The 20,018-nt window shown below is 45.3% G+C and overlaps 1 protein-coding gene across 1 annotated transcript; it reads right to left on the bottom strand.

Annotated features, from left to right (window-relative positions):
• Nucleotides 1–359: 359 nt before the first annotated feature.
• On the bottom strand, nucleotides 360–19,977 carry LOC311040474 (indian hedgehog B protein-like). Its single transcript, XM_084050785.1, has 3 exons — nucleotides 19,031–19,977; nucleotides 11,326–11,587; nucleotides 360–1,080 (listed from the first exon to the last, which is right to left on the bottom strand). Exons 1-3 carry the CDS (start codon nucleotides 19,337–19,339, stop codon nucleotides 365–367), a joined length of 1,287 nt encoding a protein of 428 aa, XP_083906911.1. The 5' UTR covers nucleotides 19,340–19,977; the 3' UTR covers nucleotides 360–364.
• Between the last annotated feature and the right edge of the window lie 41 nt (nucleotides 19,978–20,018).

Consider the following 20,018-nt stretch of genomic DNA (forward strand, 5'->3'; position numbering starts at 1 on the left):
ATTTAAGTGTGTACAGGTCCATTTCTTACACTTTCAGCGTACAATTAACACTCAGGATTTTGCTTCCGTAGGAGTGTCCACTTTGTCTTAAATGTCTCTAAAACGTCATTCCTTTTCTCCTTTCTACACCGTAAAAACAGCCATGAGGTGTGTGTGTGTGTGTGTGTGTGTGTGTGTGTGTGTGTGTGTGTGTGTGTGTGTGTGTGTGTGTGTGTGTGTGTGTGTGTGTGTGTGTGTGTGTGTGTGTGTGTGTGTGGATCAGCACTTGGCAAACACTCTCATGGCTGGGTGGATTTGGCCACCCACTGGGAGACACCCGTGCCGTATAAACGTAGCGTTTTACGTCACTCCCTCCCGGCGGCCCTCACCTGGCCACCTGAGCTTGCATCCCCCATGGGTGGAAGTGTTCTGAGTCCAGGAGCAGCCTCCCCAGCCAGTGTAAGACCCGGGAGTACCAGTGGAGTCCGGTTCCCCGGACCCCCCTCGCCGCCCCGGTGGTCCCGGTCCACCGGTGCAGAAACCGGAGCGGCGCGAACGCCCCGTGGGCGAGCGCGTGCCGGTTGACGGCCGCGTAGCAGGACGCCGCCACCCCGTCCACCACCACCGTCCCCCGCGCGGTGAGCGGGGCGTACGTCCCCCGGCCCTCGCGCACGCTCACCCGGGAGACGCGAGAGAGCTGGCCCGCGTGCCCCGCCATCGCCGTTGTCACCAGCACGCACTGTCCCGGCCGCGCGGCGCTGGCGTACACGGCTCTCATGGCCGAGCCGTCCGTCCCGGGGCCGCTCCCCGAGCAGTTCGATCCCTCGGCGACGAAGAGAAGATGCGCGGCCGTGAGGGACAGGGAGGCGTGGGACTCGGTGCTGATGGTGTAGAACAGCTTCCGGGTGGCGGGGTCGCGGTCCAGGAAGGCGAGGACTTCGCTGAAGGCCGGCGGCTCCCTGCTCCCGTTGCTCCCCCCCGGCCACGATAGCACCCGCTCGCCCGCGTGCAAGTCACGCATCGGTTTCCGAAGGCCACTGTCCAAGGTCACCAGGGCCCCTCCTGGGAAACAGCCCCCTGATTTGGCTGCTACGGAGTGTTCTGAATGAGAGACAGAGAGAGGAGAAACTTCCATCAGGCGGTCCTAACCTGGAATGATTATCTGCAGGTGGCATTTACACACAAAAAACAACAACATACAGTATAGACATGAATCCACCACACTGAGGAATATGAATGAGACAAATCAAGACCAGTGGTGTAAAGTGACTAAGTACATTTACTCAAGTACTGTACTTTTTTTTGTACAATTTTGATGTACTTTTACTTTACTGGAGTAATTCCAATTGTCTATACTTTTACTTCTACTCCACTACATCTCAGAAGCAAATATTGTACTTTTACTCCACTACAATTATTTGAAAACTTGAGTTACTAGTTACTTTGCAGATATACATTATTACATTATAAAACATACATGAACCACTTTTATACCTATTTTATACTTGAAAATAGCCTATCTACAAGCTCCGCGACACGTTGTGAGCTTGTGGAGTACATTTTGATACCAATACTTTTGTACTTTTACCCAAATACATTTTGAATTCCGGACTTTTACTTGTAAAAGAGTACTTCTACATTGCAATATTGATACTTTTACTTAAGTAAAACATTTGAGTACTTTTTCCACCACTGATCAAGACACAGTGTGAGATGGCAAACGACAGGCAGACAGACAGACAGACAGACAGACAGACAGACAGACAGACAGATATATATATATAGAGAGAGAGACAGAGAGAGAGAGAGAGAGAGAGAGAGAGAGAGAGAGAGAGAGAGAGAGAGAGAGAGAATAAAATAAAACATTAAAAAAAAAAATGTCAATATTCCTAAAGGTCTTTGCGTACACAGTAAATATTTCCAACTCCCCTTAACTAAATATTTACTGCTCTTTTCCTCCACTCCACATAAAAGAACAATGTGGATCTGAAAGATAAAGGCTCCGGTTGTGTGTGTGTGTGTGTGTGTGTGTGTGTGTGTGTGTGTGTGTGTGTGTGCAATGCATTTAGGTTAAGTCCACATAAATGCACACATAATATATGAATGGGTGCCTGCCTGCCTATACATCCAGGTGTGTGTGTGTGTGTGTGTGTGTGTGTGTGTGTGTGTGTGTGTGTGTGTGTGTGTGTGTGTGTGTGTGTGTGTGTGTGTGTGTGTGTGTGTGTGTGTGTGTGTGTGCGTTTTGAAGGCATGCTGCCTTCTAAAGTCCACATAAACACCGCTCTCCAATACGTTCATCCATACAGGCACTTGAATGTGACATGTTGGGACCGTCTCAGGTCTATCAGAGGATAAATATTTGGGGAGGGCAGGAGAGCCAAGGCCAGGTGATAAGATAAGTCTAACTGAAGGAGAGGCGGAAAGGAAAACGGGAAAGCGGCCAGTATGTTTAACCACTTAAGCCATATTACCGGTATGTGCTTTGTCATATACGACGAATAGCAAACAATACCCAAACAAGGGATGCCAGGTTTAAACAGTGGTGGAAAAAGTACTCAAATGTTTTACTTAGGTAAGAGTATCAATACTGTAATGTAGTAGTAGTACTCTGTTACAAGAAAAATTCTGCAAAAAAAAAGTACTTGAGTAAAAGTACAAAAGTATATGTATCAAAATGTACTTAAAGTACCAAAAGTAAAAGTACTGAAATGTTTGAAAATGTACAAAAAATGTACAAGCTCACAACGCGTCGCATTGCGACGCGTTGTGAGCTTGTAGATCGGCTATTTTCAAATAGCATATGGTATAAAATAGGGCTAAAGTGGTTAATGTATGTTTTATCATGTAATAATTTATATCTGCAAAGTAACTAGTAACTAGTAGTTTTCAAATAATTGTAGTGGAGTAAAAGTACAATATTTGCCTCTGAGATGTAGTGGAGTAGAAGTAAAAGTATAGACAATTGGAAATACTCCAGAAAAGTAAAAGTACCTCAAAATTGTACAAAAAGAACAGTACTTGAGTAAATGTACTTAGTTACTTTACACCACTGGACAGCACAGATTCAACACCTCACGGGAACTCAGCCGTGATTTCTGAAAACTATTAGCCGTCAACATATAGGTGTTATAGGGGGAGACAGGTGATCCCAGCTAAAGTCTGTGTTCCCCTTTGGGCATAACTCTGATGCCCATAAGGAATCAATAAATTACAGGATTTATCCACAGGTCAACTCTATATAGTTAAATCTGGGGTGTTGTTTATCGGTTTTTCACTGTGTGCTGCAGCTGCTTCCACTTGAACGGACGTTGCAACAGATGAGTGTCCTGTGTGCTCGTGTATGAAAGTAGGTAACTGATATATTGCACTTTTACCTTAGCGCCTAGGTATACTCTTAGTTGCTTGTTTTAGAAGAGAATGCACTTAACCTATAAAGACCTGAAGCCGATGTCTCCTAAATCTCAACAGTATTCTGAAAAACGTATGTTTCTATATCAGTGGTGCTCAAACCTTTTCATGTCAAGGACCCCCAAAATTCTATGTGTTTGGTCGCGGACCCCCATCTTGTTCCAGGGACCCCCCAGAAGCAAAGATTTGAGTTAAAAATGTTCGCTTCAAAACGATATATATTCAAAGATTTTCATGATTTAAAAAAAAATGCAGATCTACAAGCTCGTAGCGCGGCACTCGGTGCTCACTCACTTTTTAGCTCAAATCTAAAAATGACACAGATGCTTCTTCAGGTCTTAATGGGTTAAGACTTCTGGTGATTAGTAGTTTCCTTGCCTACCTATGTTGAATGCACTTATTGTAAGTCTCTTTGGATAAAAGCGTCTGCTAAATGACTGCAATGTAATGTAATGTAATGTAATGTAGTGTAAAGTAATGTATGTATATATGTACGTACGTTGTCTGCAGCACAACGCAAAATCAACTCGTCGTTGGGTTGTCACTGTACGATGAACCTCATCCTTGGAAATACGGAGTTTTAGATGGTTACAAGCTTCATGTCTGTATATACCTTTACTAGCCAGCTCTTGATGCAAGCAATTGAATGCTCGTACTTCTTGTCACCACTCCGAGGCATTGTGGCTGTGGCTCCTGAGGGCCCAACACGTGCCAACCAGGGTCCTCAAATACTTCAGGTCAGGTGCTCCATGGTGTATTTGTCTTCTCTTGTGTGTCCCTGAACCAGACCCTCACTCAGTCAGGAACCCCACCCCACCCCACTCAATTCATTCATCCATTCATCTGGGTGGGTTGGAGTGAGTTATCACGGTCGCCCCCTAGTGGTTGTTCCCCCTTTGGGTCACATGCTGTCCAACGGTCCCCTCAGTAAGTGCTTAGTATTAGACATGAAACCAAACGATGTGGACGGTTGTCAGTGGGGAGATGGAAGCCGGGGTCGAGGACGTCACGTTTATGACCACCTATACGCAGTGGCGTTCCCTGTTGACTTCATCAATCGATGGATTGAAGAAGAAAAACCGTCCATGACTGTTTCTGTGTTGTCTTTTGCAGGTGTGGGGGGGTTGTTGCATGAAGAAAAAAAAAGATGATAAATTATTACGACTTGAAGGGTTGCCCTTCCGATCAAGTCAAGGACTGGGCACTCGCCACCCGATCTGGGTAGGAAAGAGAGAGAGAGAGAGAGAGAGAGAGAGAGAGAGAGAGAGAGAGAGAGAGAGAGAGAAAGAGAGAGAGGCAGGGAGGGAGGTAGGAAGAAAAAAGACAGGAGGGGGAAATGGATTGAAAGAAGAAGTGAACGAAGAGGGGAAAGACAAGAGAAATAGGTTAGGGGGAAAAAGGAGAGTCTCAGTTACCACTCATTGAACAACCAAGAAGGTGCTTTTTTCTGATTTGTTTGGGATGGGGGGTGCGGTGGGGTGGCACACTGATGCACATAACGCATTTTTATTTTAAAAAAAGGACACTGTCATCTCTGTGCATCGGTACATTTCTGTTACATTTAGGCCTACGTTTCAATATAATAACATATAGAAATAATAACACACTTTATTAGATAATTAGATGTGTGCCATCCTAAACAAACGAGAGTGACAAAGTGTGGTTTTATCTTTAAAAGAAAGTTCAAGACATTACTACCCATTTCAGCTAAACACCACACCAGCTGATTTCATTCATTAGCTCTCTTGATGAACGCATGCCAGTTACTGTTAATAATTAATATCTGGTTAGAATTAAAACAGCATGCTGTTGGTTTTCTCTATATGGCACATTGTTTAGACTGTCTGAACTAAGGCCAATTAAATCCATGTAAGGAATGCTAACAGAAGTAAACGGTACTTCTGAACACCCATGTACAGCATTATGTATAGTGACGTGTTCAATAGGCTCTATGCACAGCAGCCATATTGGACAGAAATTGGGCCCCTTCCTCGCTTCCTTCACAGGTGTTACCAATGACACTAATGAAGGCTCTGTTCCATTTAGTGTAGCACAGTGGTTCTCAAACTTTTTTAATTTCAAGGACCCCCATAACTCAGAGTTACACCCTCTCAAGGAACCATGAGGGTCCCTGGACCACACTTTGAGACCCACTAGTATTTCTAGTGAGCCAACATGCACAATATCAGCACCCTGACTCTGTTTGACCAGAATGGAACAGAGCCTTCATTAGTATCATTGGTAACACCTGTGAAGGAAGTCAGAAGAGGCCCAATTTTTCTCCAAAATGGCTGCTGTGCATAGAGCCTATTATGTGTCAAGAAGGCCAAGCGCACGCAGGCTTCATTTCCAGTGAAACCAACTGCTGTTGTGTTTTGTGCGGGGCGCCTGCTCGGCCCTCCATGACACACGTCGGGACCCAAGAGTTGGACCATCATGTTTATTAGTAACACACAGGACTATATACTTATATTGTATAACTCTGGGGAACAGGAGCTGAGTGGCAAATGAGATTAGGCGAGAGTAGGAGAGGAATGAAAGCCAGTGTAAAAGCATCCACACACAATGTCTGTGTTAAGCAAACATGAGTTAGGGAACAGAACAGGGGTCAGAGAGAGAATGAAATGTTAGAAAGAAAGTTGGCACCCAAAAAAAAAAAAGAACTGCTGTTGAAAAACGGCGTAGAATTGCAGATGAAAGCGTGCCTTCGGGTCTATATAGACAAGTAGTCTTCTGGGTTTTTTTTCGTTCCATAACTGCTCCACATCTCTCAGTTAGCCCACAATCTCTAAAATAAAATCGATCCGTCATACAATCGCGTACAAGCCCTGCGTACAGATTGGCGTCCAATCGGCTTCCAGAGCAGAGTGCCTTCAGGTTTTCGTTGCACCCGAGCACTAGATCACTTGATTCCACTAAATGGTCGAAGGTGTCCTAATGACTGTATTCAGTAGGGTTGTTCCGATACCCGACATCAGTATCGGAACCCAGTGTGCCATAGTCGGCTATTAGACCTCTGTCTAAAACCGGGTTATAACTAGTCTAAAAGTGTTTTTGTTTTTTTTACATCTAGACGATCGTCTAGACTCTAGACGATGATTAGCTGTTTTTTAAGCGTCTTTATATGGACGTCTATATTATAGACAGTGTTGCCAGATTCTATGAGAGAAACAAGCAACTGGGTCTAGGAAAACCAGCCCAAAAGAAGCGACTATGGACCACATGAGCACTTTAACATATACATCAGCTATTTTCAAATTAAATCTTGTGAGGAAATTATAATAAGATCTGGCAACCCTGATTATACTGTAGACATCATTTCAACGGCTGTAATATAGACGGTCTATATATATAGACACTTAAAAAACTGCTAATCAACGTCTAGGCTAAGAATAGACGTTGAAAAAACATTCACTTTTAGACCAGTTACAACCATAGACTGTATAAATGAGATGGACAAACCCCCTCCGCTGCTTTCTACAGACCGAAAATGAATCCTTTGCTGCAAGACTGTAGGTCCGCCATCTTTCAATACGCGTCAGAATGAGTTCAGACCATTATTGGTTGGGTAACTTGTCAATCAAGAGCGGGGGGCGGGGAATGAATGCTATTGGTTGTGTAGCGTGTCAATCAAATCATCCCGCCCCTCCTAGAGAATAGCCTACTTTATCGTCAATTTTATAATAAATAGAACCATAATTTAGCAAAACGCATATCCTGATGATTGAAAGGAGACTTTAAACTAGCGACTGGAAGCATATAGAATTTATGACAATTTTTATTACAGTAAGAAAATCTAGTCTAAAGTTTGTCAAAAAACCCATTCACTTGCGCTAAAATAAATTCTTTCTGAACTCACAGGTCGGCGCAGGGTAAAACAGCGCCACTCTGGCCATTTTGTCGGCCTCATCGTAAATATCTCAGCCTTGCCCCTTGGTTACAACCTGCTTTTAGCCTAGCCGTTAGACATATTTTAGACGTCTAATAGCCCGACTTTAACAATTATTTTGATTTAGATTAAAATTTTGATGTGGTCAATTGCAAGGACTCCCATAACTCTGAGAGTTCCATTTGTAAACTCTCGGAGTCGCAGACCTGTCACCTGTAAGGGTCCATTTGGTTCCATTTGGACACTCTCGGAGTCGCAGACCTGTCACCTGTAAGGGTCCATTTGGTTCCATTTGGACACTCTCGGAGTCACAGACCCGTAAGGGTACATTTGGTTCCATTTGGACACTCTCAGAGTCACAGAGCCGTAAGGGTCCATTTGGTTCCATTTGGACTCTCTCAGAGTTACAGACCTGTAAGGGTCCATTTGGTTCCATTTGGACACTCTCAGAGTTACAGACATGTACAGTAAGGGTATCGGAAAGGAAACAATGGTATCGGTACATCTCTAGTATTCAGCTGGTATAAGTGTAACCGACATACCATACACGTACTGCTGCACGCCAGTGGTGGAAAAAGTACTGCATTTTTCTACTTGAGTAAAAGTATCAATACCGCAATGTAGAAATACTCTGTTACAAGTAAAAGGCCTGTGTTCAAAATGTTACTTGAGTAAAAGTACAAAAGCATTGGCATCAAAATATAGATAAAGTACCAAAAGTAAATTACTAAAATGTTTGAAAATAGCAGATCTACAAGCTCACAACGCGTCGCATCGCGGCGCGTTGTGAGCTTGTAGATCAGCTATTTTCAAACAGCCTATGTATAAAATAGGGCTAAAGTGGTTAATGTATGTTTTATAATGTAATCATTTATATCTGCAAAGTGGCTAGTAACTACAGTTTTCAAACAATTGTAGTGGAGTAAAAGTACAATATTTTCCTCAGAGATGTAGTGGAATAGAAGTAAAATAATTGAAAATTGGCGATACTCCACTAAAGTAAAAAATACCTTAAAAAAAAAACCTTACATACTGTATAGCCCCCAAATGCTAAGTGCTGAACCACCTTGTAAGGCCTGTGGGTTAATGTCAGCATATGAGTGTGAATAGACCATATTCACACGGCGGCCATGTTTCTATGAAGTAATGAAAGTAGCCACCCCGGGTGGCGGCACTTTCAATGTTAAATTCCAATATGGCCGCCATGTGAATATGGTCTATAGGCTCTATGCACAGCGGCTGTATTGTGAGGACATTCACAGGTGTTGCCAATGATACTAATGAAGGCTCTGTTCCATTCTGGTCAAACAGAGTCAGGGTGCTGATATTGTGCATGTTGGCCCACTGGAAACACCAGCGGGTCTAAAGTTGGGGTCCAGGGACCCTCATGGGCTTCCAAATGTCCCCTTACGGGTGTGTAACTCGAGAGTGTACAAATAGAACCAAATGGACCCTTATTTGGTTCCCTTTTATGGGGGTCGTGGAAACCACTGTGCTACACTAAATGGAACAGAGCCTTCATTAGTATTATTGGTAACACCTGTGAAGGAAGTGATAATATGGCTGCTGTGCATAAAGCCTATTGTCCTTCAAGCTATATCATCCAGGGTGACACATAATATATAAACACTGATTCAATTAAATAAAGCGTTGTGTAAAGCCACGTACAATAGGCCTATATACATCCTCAATTCACTTTTTTTTTGGGAGACCATATCCAAGCCAAAACAGTGGGCTTATCATTGAATATCAAATGAATCAAATGTCATTAATGAAGCTATTGTAGGCCTATAGATAACACATGTCAAATAATCTATTTCACACACAAAAAGACGGGTCAATCGTTGATCAGGTGTGTTATGTGTGAGTGGCAGTTAGTGGCGGTTAATGGAAAAATAACCTGCATTCATTCACCTTAGTTATTAAAATGTTACCAGACGAATGAACGTAAATAGTCGAGTCAGTGTTGGCTAAGTCATTTACGGCCACTAGAAACGAGTTTTCAAATCAATACGCGTTTAAAATGCATTAAAGGCATAGTTCACCCAAATTTTGTTTTGATTAGTCACCCATTGAGACTTGAATTCATGGATATCTTTTTGTTTATGTCGCATTCCTAAACCAATAATTTGATGACCAGCGGACCGGTAGGCAGCGGTTCCGGTAGGAGACACAAAGGAGACTTTTTGTGTCTCCTACCGAAACCGCTGACGGTCATCAAATTATTGGTTTAGGAATGGGACAAAGACAACAACTAAAATACCCATGAATTCAAGTCTCCATGGGGTGACTAATCGATAGAAAAAAAGTCATTTTGGGGGTGAACTATCCCTTTAACGCAAAACAACGATAACATACAGTGTTCTGACAAAAATAGGTCGAGGTGGAAGGGTTGAGTGGGTGTGGCTGTGGAGGTCAGTGCGGAGCTAGTGGGAGGAGTTGAGTGTATCCGGCCAATAGGGAGCATTACTGGGCGGGTTGAATAAGTGTGACAGTGACACACCACACCACCAGTGGTGGGGAAAAAAGTTCATTTCAGTGAACGAACAATTTCGTTCACGTTCACGGCATTGATTCGTTCAAATGATTCGTTCACATTCTCGTTCAGTAGCGCTATTTTCTAGTGTTCAAAATTTACTTGAGTGAAAGTACAAAAGTATTGGTACCAAAAGTAAAAGTACTAACATATTTGAAAATAGACGATCTACAAGCTCACAACGCGTCGCGATGCGACGCGTTGTGAGCTTGTAGATCTGCTATTTTCAAATAGCCTAGGTATAAAATAGGGCTAAAGTGGTTAACGTATGTTTTATAATGTGTGTAAAACACCATCGCGGGAGCGTTTCTTTTTTTTACGTCGCGCGTGAACGTAGCGGTTTCAGGAAGTTAACGAGCTCGTTCACGTTCACGGCAAATGAACTAGTTATTTTGAACAAATCGAGCATGAACGACACATCACTACACACCACACACACACACACACACACACACACACACACACACACACACACACACACACACACACACACGTGTGGTGTCATTGGAAAGCCTAGCAGGACAGGTCCTCTTTAGTTACGCCAATGAGTACAAAGATAAGAACACAATGTCCACTACAGAGGACATAATAGGCCGGGTCTCAGGAGGACAGTCTGATTGTTAAAATACAGTGTAAATAGTTGTGTGTGGTGGGACTGGTGATTCAATTCTTTTCAACATAACACTGGGAAAGGATCACATGCCGATCATTCTGAGCACAGTTGCCCAACAACAGACAAATCTGCAGTTTTGCAAAGTTTGCAACAATTTGCATCCATTGTGACCGTTGACATTTTTTTTTGTCCCGGCTGCTTACGCCAGTGGTTCTCAAACGTTTTCGTGCCAAGGACCCCCAAATTGATATGTATGTGGCCGCGGACCCCCGCATGAAAATATGTTGTGCCAGGGACCCCCAGAAGCAAAGATTTGTGTTAAAAATGTTTGCCTTTTACAAAGAAATATTTAAAGATTTGCACACTTTTTCAAGAGTTTTCAAAAATAGCAGATCTACAAGCTCATAGTGCGGCACTCTGTGTATCCCTCCACTTTGAGTACCAATGGCTTATGCACCTCACAGCCTGTTTTTACGGCATAGAACAGGGGTCTTCAACGTTTTCAGCCCAAGGACCCCCTAGCTGAGAGAGAGATGAAGCAGGGACCCCCTCTATATTGTATAAAATTGTGTAATAGATTCAACCTTTTTTGTTTATGTTTACTGTTCTTTTTTCCCTCTACACCTATACCTCTTTGCCAAAAATAGCCGATCTACAAGCTCTCTGCGAGGCGATGTGAGCTTGTGGATCGGCTATTTTTGGCTAAAGTTCTCCTCAGAAAAGGGATGCTAGAGTTCAAGTGGTTAAGGCAAAAAGAACAAAATAATATCACACAAAGATTTGGCGGACCCCTTGTAGTAACTCTGAGGACCCCCTAGGGGTCCCGGACCCCCTGTTGAAGCAATACGGGGTAACACTGTTTCAAACAACAATAATTGATCAAACCCCTTGGTCTCTCACCTGACTTGACGCTGCAGTGGACGTGGGCCTTGGACTCGTAGTAGACCCAGTCGAACCCGGCCTCCACGGCCAGGCGAGCCAGCATGGCGTACTTGTTCCTGTCCCTGTCCGAGGTGGTGATGTCCACCGCGCGTCCCTCGTAGTGCAGCGACTCCTCCGAGTGGTGGCCGTCCTCGTCCCAGCCCTCGGTGACCCGCAGGCGGACGCCCGGCCACAGGTTCATGACGGAGATGGCCAGCGAGTTGAGCTTGTCCTTACAGCGCTGAGGGACAAAGGCCAAAGTTTAGGAAGCAGTGGTGTAAAAAGTACTCAAATGTTTTACTTAAGTAAAAGTAGCAATACAAAATATAAAAATACTCTGTTACAAGTAAAAGGCCTGTGTTCAAAATGTTACTTGGGTAAAAGTACAAAAGTATTGGCCTCAAAATATACTTAAAGTACCAAAAGTTAAATAACTAAAATGTTTGAAAATAGCATATCTACAAGCTCACAACGCGTCGCGTATAAAATAGGGCTAAAGTGGTTAATGTATGTTTTATAATGTGTGTAAAACACCATCGCGGGAGCGGATTTTTTTTATGTCGTGCGCGAACGTAACAGTTTCAGAAAGTGAACGAGCTCGTTCATGTTCGCGACAAATGAACTAGTTATTTTGAACGAATCGATCATGAACGACACATCACTATTTCATTCAAAGTTTGCCACCAGTAGCGCACACCTACTGCCAAGAGGTTGACGCCCGGAAACGTCCCAAACCAATTAAAATCATTTTAATAAAAGCTGAGAGAAGGGTCTCTGCAGCAACAAACACCATCACACACACACACACACACACACACACACACACACACACACACACACACACACACACACACAGCAGTGGTTCTCAACCTCCAGGGGGTCCCGAAATTATAATGAGGGGGTCCCCACCCCAGATGATTTACTTAATGTGCAACATTGTTTTCTCACTCAACAGTAAACAAATCAACATGCAGTATAAGTGTATACAGGGTATCTGCACATTTCTAAAGTTACAATTTAAGGACTTTAAGACCGTTTTAATACCAAATTGGCCGAATTGTCAAATGTTACGTAAGAAAGAGGCAAACATTGTGAAAATAGCCGATCAACACACTGTGAGGCATTGTGAGCTTGTAGATCGGCCATTTTCACAATGAGTATCTGTGGAACCGAGTCAAAGCAAATGTAATGCCTACAATTCTGGGGGTCCCCAGTTCAAATATTATTATTTTGGGGGGTCGCAGCCTGAAAAGGTTGAGAACCACTGACTCAGGTTCTCAAGGTCATAAGTGATGATTGAGAGGGATTCTTTTTTCGTATATTATACGTACGTTTTTTTCCTTCTTTTTCTTGTTGTAGGCTACCTCTAAGTCACTCACACAAACACACCTGTGCGTACACACAATCACGTTTTCCGCTTTTTAAATTCACTTATTGCAGTTGAGCACTACATGATCTCAGCGTAGGGACTGTTTTTGGAGGCTTCTGAGACGTTGGTGTGACACACAGAGAAGCACACACGCGCACGCACGCACACGCGCGCACACACGCACGCACGCACGCACGCACCAGTGCATGCGTGCGCAGCCAGAACGCTAGTATAGGCTGGTCCTGAGCAGGAGCGGGTGCGTGCATGTGTCCCCGACCTGTGATTTTTTATCAAAAAAAAATATATATATTGTTTTTTTTCAAAATCGATTGGGTGCCACGGCCCACCCAGGCCCACCCATGGCTGCGCCCCTGGCACGCACGCATACAGACACATGTAGTTCAATAAGTCTTCTTATTGTGCATAGATTACAGACTCTCTCACAAACATTTTAGCTTGTTCCATTCTTTGAGACACACATATGGGTATCTCGGGGCGTGGCCGAATCCGCCATTACTTTTTCGGGTGAAACAACACAGCTTTCACCATTGGAATTGCACTACGGAACGTACACGTTCTTAACGGGTTTGATGGGTTTATTTCGTTATAGCGCAACATATGGTGAAGTAGTGCAGGTCATTGCAACAACCACCAATCTTAGCTAAACCGCCACATATTCTAAACATTCCGCGATTCTGCCAATTATCATATTCTTTGAGACACATCCGTGTTTTTTGCCGGGCCAAACAAAGACATCACGCGACGTTGATTCCCTTTCCCTATTCGCTCATACTAGGACAGGGGTCTTCAACAGGGGGTCCTCAGAGTTACGACAGGGGGTCCGCCAAATCTTTGTGTGATATGATTGTTTTTTTTTACATTAACCACTTAACCCTAGCATCCCTTTTCTGAGGAGAACTTTAGCCAGAAATAGCCGAGCTCACTGTAGATCGGCTATTTTTGGCAAAGAGTTATAGGTGTGTAGAGGGAAAAAAGAGCAGCAAAAGTTTATCTGAATTGTATACAATATAGAGGGGGTCCCTGCTTCATCTCTCTCTCAGCTAGGGCCTTGGCCTGAAAACGTTGAAGACCCCTGTACAAGGACATGACGTAATGTATGTGTAGGCAGAAGAATACACTTTGCGTGAAGACAGAAGAATCCAAAGAGCCTAGTGGTTAATTTACACTTTGCTGTAGTTAAACGCCACATAGCAATTGAAACAAATGGAACCAAGTGGGCCCCGTCCGTCAAGGTCCATTTGGTTCCATTTACACTCTAAAATGAACACTCAGCATTTGTACCGCCTGCACTCTCCATCCAACCAAACGCTCCCCCTCTTCCAGCCCTGCCCAACCTCGACCCCATACCTCCATCCCCTCCCTCCTCCTCTCCATCCTCTTCTTCCCCCTCCTCTCTGTGGCTAGGGCCTTTATACCCACAATGCACCGCTGCTATCCCCCTGGTGTTTGCTCCCCCGTGGTGAAAGAGGGAGCCAGTGGGGGCTTCTACATGCTAAGGACTGTGAAGGATGGAAGGGGCAGAGAGAGAAGGTGAAGAAGTTATGGGGTGGTTGGTGGGGTGGGGGTGGGGTGGTGTGGTGGGGGGGGGGGTGTGTCTGGTATATACGAACAGAGGACCTAATAGAGGACCTCCGAACCGAGGGTCTGTTGAGGGTGAGCAAACACCAGGTGAGAAAAGGCACCATTGAGGCCCCACCCCGGTGCACGAGGACGCCTCATTCTGTTCCACTACTGTATATTCCATGTTCTAATATATTCACATCGTGACAAACGTGCTAAATGACTGAAAGAAATTCATTGTTCATTAGGTTTTCCCTTTTTAGTAAGCAAACAAATCAAGGTCAGTCCACATGGTCAGACCAATTAACAATGACATTTTCTTTCCAGTGTTGATTTAGGAGACTCACCCATTCATCCAAGTCATTCCTGATCAACCTGTATCACCAATATCTACGAATATATATACATATATATATATATATATATATATATATATATATATATATATATATATTACATTTAGTCCATGTTATCTGGTAAAGCATCTGTGTCATTTTAGATTTTAGCATTGGCTATTCAAAAATAGCAGATGTACAAGCTCACAGCGCATCGTGCTGCGTTGCGAGCTTGTACATCCGCTATTTTTTAACATTTTTGAAATATCTTGAAAGTGCGAGAACTACTGATTTAGACGGCATTTGTAGAATCGGCCTCAGGTCTTAATGGGTTAGAAGAAGGACCCCTTGTCGGCCTATAGGGCACTAGAACCTAGTAGTGGCTCTGGGGTCACTTGCCAAAAATAACAGATCTGAGCTACAACAACAGCTTGTAGATCAGCTCTTTTTTTTGGCAAGCGGCACCACCCTAACACTACAGGCTATATTCCTCTGTCTGCTGCTCTGGCTCTGAAACAGCAGCTTCAGGGATGGATGCAGGCTCTCACTAAAACTCAAGTCTATTAAGAGTGAAACGTCGGAATTAAAACCTATAAATGTACCCCCCCCCCCCCCCTCCCATGCTGGGCTCTCTCTAGTCTGGCCTGAGCCTGACTTTGTGATAAGAATAGATCACGGTGGACTGGAGTCAGTCGCCATCCATAGATGCCTTTTTCTGTTTCACTGGCTAGTGTGGATTTTAACGTCTATTTCCCTTTTTTTTCCTCCCCCCCCCTTAACTCTCTGCGGTCAGAGAAACGACCCGGCGTCCATAAATCAGACTGAATGAATTTTGTTGGCTTTTCCTTTCAAGGTCCGGGGTCGACGGGGGTCTGCCTAGTAGGAGCGGTTTAGCACTAAAAAACCACGAGCTACACAAACACGGAGTGGCTCCCGGGGTTGACGCACCTATATACGCGAACACAGTCCCGTCCTGTGTAGTGAGTGTGTGTGACCGACCCACCGGCGCAAGAAACGAAGAAGGACGTCGCCACCACCACCACCACCAACCACCACCAACCACCACCACACCGCTGCTGAATCAAAAATAAGAGGCGAAAAAATGCGTATAATTAAGGCCCCCAAAAAACACAAGTGAAGAAGTGGGACTATTTTTGCAAAAACCAGCGTGGCGCTCTGCGAGAAAACAAACAGAAAAGTAACACGGAATGGGGTAAGGAACAAACAAACAGGAGGCTGTCTCCTGCGGCCGACGGCGGTCGCCCCGGCCTCTGGACGCCCATAAATTGTGCGCGCGGCGCAGGTCAGCGCGGCGCGTCAGACGCGCGCCTCGCAGCGGTGTGACCGCGCCTCTAGAGAGAGAGAGAGAGAGAGAGAGAGAGAGAGAGAGAGAGAGGTGACAGCTAGTGCAGTGGTTCTCAAAGTGGGGTCCGGGGACTCTTAAGGTTCCATGAGGGGGTTCTACATGCCATGGACCGACCCTTACAGTTAAGGGGGACCTTGACATTTTAAAGTTTGAGAACCACTGAGCTAGGAGAGGGGAGGAGAGCGGGGCACTTTCATTCCCACGTGGGACCGTGCGTGTGTGTGTGTGTGTGTGTGTGTGTGTGTGTGTGTGTGTGTGTGTGTGTGTGTGTGTGTGTGTGTGTGTGTGTGTGTGTGTGTGTGTGTGTGTGTGTGTGCGTGTGCGTGCGTGTGTGCGTGCGTGCGTGTTGGTAAAATAACCAACACACACACACACACACACACGCACACACACACGCACACACACACGCACACACACACGCACACACACACGCACACACACTTAGTGGCAGCGGTGGCCTAGTGGTTAGAGGGGCGGCCTTGATACCGGAAGGTCCCTAGTTCGATTCCCCAATTCATCACATCAATCATGAATCACCGCTGAATAGCCCTTGAGCAAGGCTTCCATGCAGGGTCCGGCTGGAAACAAGCTTCGTGCTTAGTCCGACACCCTGGGTAAACAACAAACTTTGCTTTTGCTTTACACACGCACACACACAGATTCTGCGAGAGATCAAGTCTATGAAAACAAGCCCAAAAGAAGCGACTATAGGCTACGGCTATTTGAAAGTAGTCGATCTACAAGCTCACAAGCTTTGCATCGCAACTCTTGTAGATCTGCCCCCCCCCCCCCCCCCCCAAAGAAAAATCTTTAAAAAATAGGTAATTTTGGAACATTTTAAAAACATTTTAACAACATAAATCGTGTATGGTGTGTGTGTGTGTGTGTGTGTGTGTGGGGGGGGTCATTGGTACAAAACACACCGTGTGTGCCTGTGAGTGAGTGAGTGAGTGAGTGTGCGTGCGTGCGTGCCTGCGTGCGTGCGTGTGTGTGTGTGCCCTGTGCTTGGGCGTGCGTGCCTGTGTGTGTGTGTGTGTGTGTGTGTGTGTGTGTGTGTGTGTGTGTGTGTGTGTGTGTGTGTGGGTGTGTGTGCGTGTGTGTGTGTGCGTGTGTGTGCCTGCGTGCGCGTGTGCGTGTGGACATAAACTGCTGGTGCTTTTTGAGAGGAAGCCCGCGGTCACCATAAGAGGCACAGATATAAATACTTTATTCCTGGAGGAATTGGGAGTCAAATAAATTCCAGCGTCGGAACCACATCAGTGACGGGCGTCGTAAAACATTTGACAGTCCAAAAAGGCGACCGTTAACTCTGGCCATGCAGTCGGAGGCTAAAAAAAAACGAAATGGTAAACATCACTAAACGGCTTGACCCAGAGGTTCTCTAACCAAATACAACTTATCGGCTGTTTTCTCCCCCCAGACTGATGTAAAAACAGAGGACATAGTGTTTTAATTAAGGGAAAAACTCACTTTTTTCCGTGCTCTTTTTAGACGGGTTGTTGCGCTTCTTTTTTACATCCACAAGTTTTAATCTTGAATTGAAATTGTATTCAATTCGATGAATTGAATACACAGGACCCCAATGGAAACAAGACATATTGCTTTCTTGGGTTTTAATACTTTTTGCATCCTTTTGTATTGAACTGTAGCTACGTCCAGTGCTTTTGCTTTTTACAAATAAAGTATTCAATCATCGATCGTAGCCTACTCCTTTTAGACGGGTTGTTGTGCTCTTTTTTTTTAACATCCACAAGTTTCAATGTGAGGCAATTGCATTTTTCAGTTTATGATAGGCTAAAACTAAACTATAGAGGCATCATCAGTCTATATCTAGGCTATCAATCAGTCAAAATAGTCTAGTAGCCGCTGCAAATCAGCTCAAATAAACCGCACAGAGACACGCAACTGTTTTTGGTCTTAATATTCATTTGTATGAGTTGAGAATGGAGTTGCGCAAAACATAGCCATGGATCACACGACGGTTAGTCTGTCTGTCACGACCGTCATGGATGAACTTCAACCTGGTGTTTGCTTTTTATCCATTTACAGCCTATACATCTACATAAACGTCTAAATTTCAAATAAAACGGGCTCACCTCATGGCCACGGATGTTACAATTATGTACGGGCCGGATTAAAATTATTTTTGTTGAACAATACGGAATATACGGGTACTTCAACTTCTGAGGGCCCGAACATAATTGAAACATCCGTGGCCATGATAGAAGCACTTGAAATATGAACCATGTATGTATATGTACGGGCCGTAAATGGAGAAAGTGCAAACACCAGGTTGAAGTTCATCCGTGACTGTCATGATATTTCAGGGTTTAGTGCACCACCACCGTGAGAAGGAGTCAATAACCGCTGGATCGATAACAGCCTCCACGCGTTTTATAGGCCGGACAAAGTGCAACATGTAGGGGACCCGCAGTGTTCCAGAGTGAGAGAGAGAGAGAGAGAGAGAGAGAGAGAGAGAGAGAGAGAGAGAGAGAGAGAGAGAGAGAGAGAGAGAGAGAGAGAGAGAGAGAGAGAGAGAGAGAGAGAGAGAGAGAGAGAGAGAGAGAGAGAGAGAGAGACGTCTATAAAACAAGGTTTCAGTGAAAGGTCGTCATCATCATCATCATCATCATCATCACATGGAGGGTCAGGAGTTACCTGGGTCATCATGCGGTCTACGCTGCACCTGTGTTCTCCTCATCATTTGAAGATGATGTCGGGTTATAGCAGTAGTTTCATTTCAACCTTTTTCGCGTCAAGGACCCCCAAATTCACACATATTAGCCCACGGACCCCCCATTCAAAAAGATTTGGCAGGGACTCAACCATTTTGATTTCTTGAGGGTCCCAAAATGGAACCTGTACACTCAGAGTTACAGACACATAAGGGTCAATTTGGTTTCGAACTATTCATTTGGCTGGGGACCCCCTGGAACCCCCTCAAGGGCCACAGGTGGTCCCCGGACCACTGGTTGAAAACCACTGGGTTATAGGGTTAGTGAAAGGTCATATCATCACATCATGGAGGTTTACCTGGGTCATCATGCGGTCCGCGCCCGTGTTCTCCTCGTCCTTGAAGATGATGTCGGGGTTGTAGTTGGGCGTGAGCTCCTTGAAGCGCTCGGAGCTGCGGGTGATCTTCCCCTCGTACCTCCCGCTGGCTCCCAGCGTCTTCTCCGCCACGTTGGGGCTGAACTGCTTGTAGGCGAGCGGGGCGAGCTTCCTCGGCGAGCGCCTCTTGCCATAGCCTCTCCCCGGCCCGCAGCCCTCGCTGGCCGGCGAGAGGAGGAGGAGGAGGAAGGCGCACCCGGCGAGGTACGTCACCAGCTTCGGGAGCAGCATTGATCGATCCGCCGGTGTGTGCGATGCAACCCCCCGGCGGGTGGCAACAGTGTCACCGATATGTTACTATGTTCTTAATGTCTCCTCCCCGAAAAAGACCATTACTACATCAAAAGTGATCGACAAACTATACTATAAAAAAACTGGTCAAACATTGGCCAAATTGTCAATAAGAAAGAGGCAAACATTGTGAAAATAGCCGAGGCATTGTGAGCTTGTAGATCTGCTATTTTCACAATAATTATCTGTGGAACAGTCAAACCAAAATGGAATGCCTCAACTCCTACATTTCAAGTGCTTGTCAGGGGGGGGGGGGGTCACCAGTTAAAATATGATTAGCCTATTATATATCCCCGTTATTCTATCACCCCGGACACCTCAGAGCCCGAGGTATAGAGATCAGGACCCGGGCCAGAGGAGCCCCCACGAGTCGCCATTCCCGGCGCGTAAAAGGGCCACTCTGCGCCGGTCCAGTCCGCTGGACGGCGTCGCCGTGATCAAGCCGTTATTATAACCGTTATCAGGTCACCGTTGCTAGAGATCTCGCCTGGTCCAGCGGTCCGGATCCCCCTCCTGAGTCCTCCCACTGCTGCCCTTGCTCTTGTCTCCTATGGTCCGGGTCCCCCTCCCACTGCTGCCCTGCCTCTGTCTCCTATCCCACCTCCATGATGAGGCAGGG

Source organism: Gymnoscopelus microlampas (genome assembly GCF_963454915.1).
Source record: "Gymnoscopelus microlampas genome assembly, chromosome: 24".
NCBI lineage: Eukaryota > Metazoa > Chordata > Actinopteri > Myctophiformes > Myctophidae > Gymnoscopelus > Gymnoscopelus microlampas.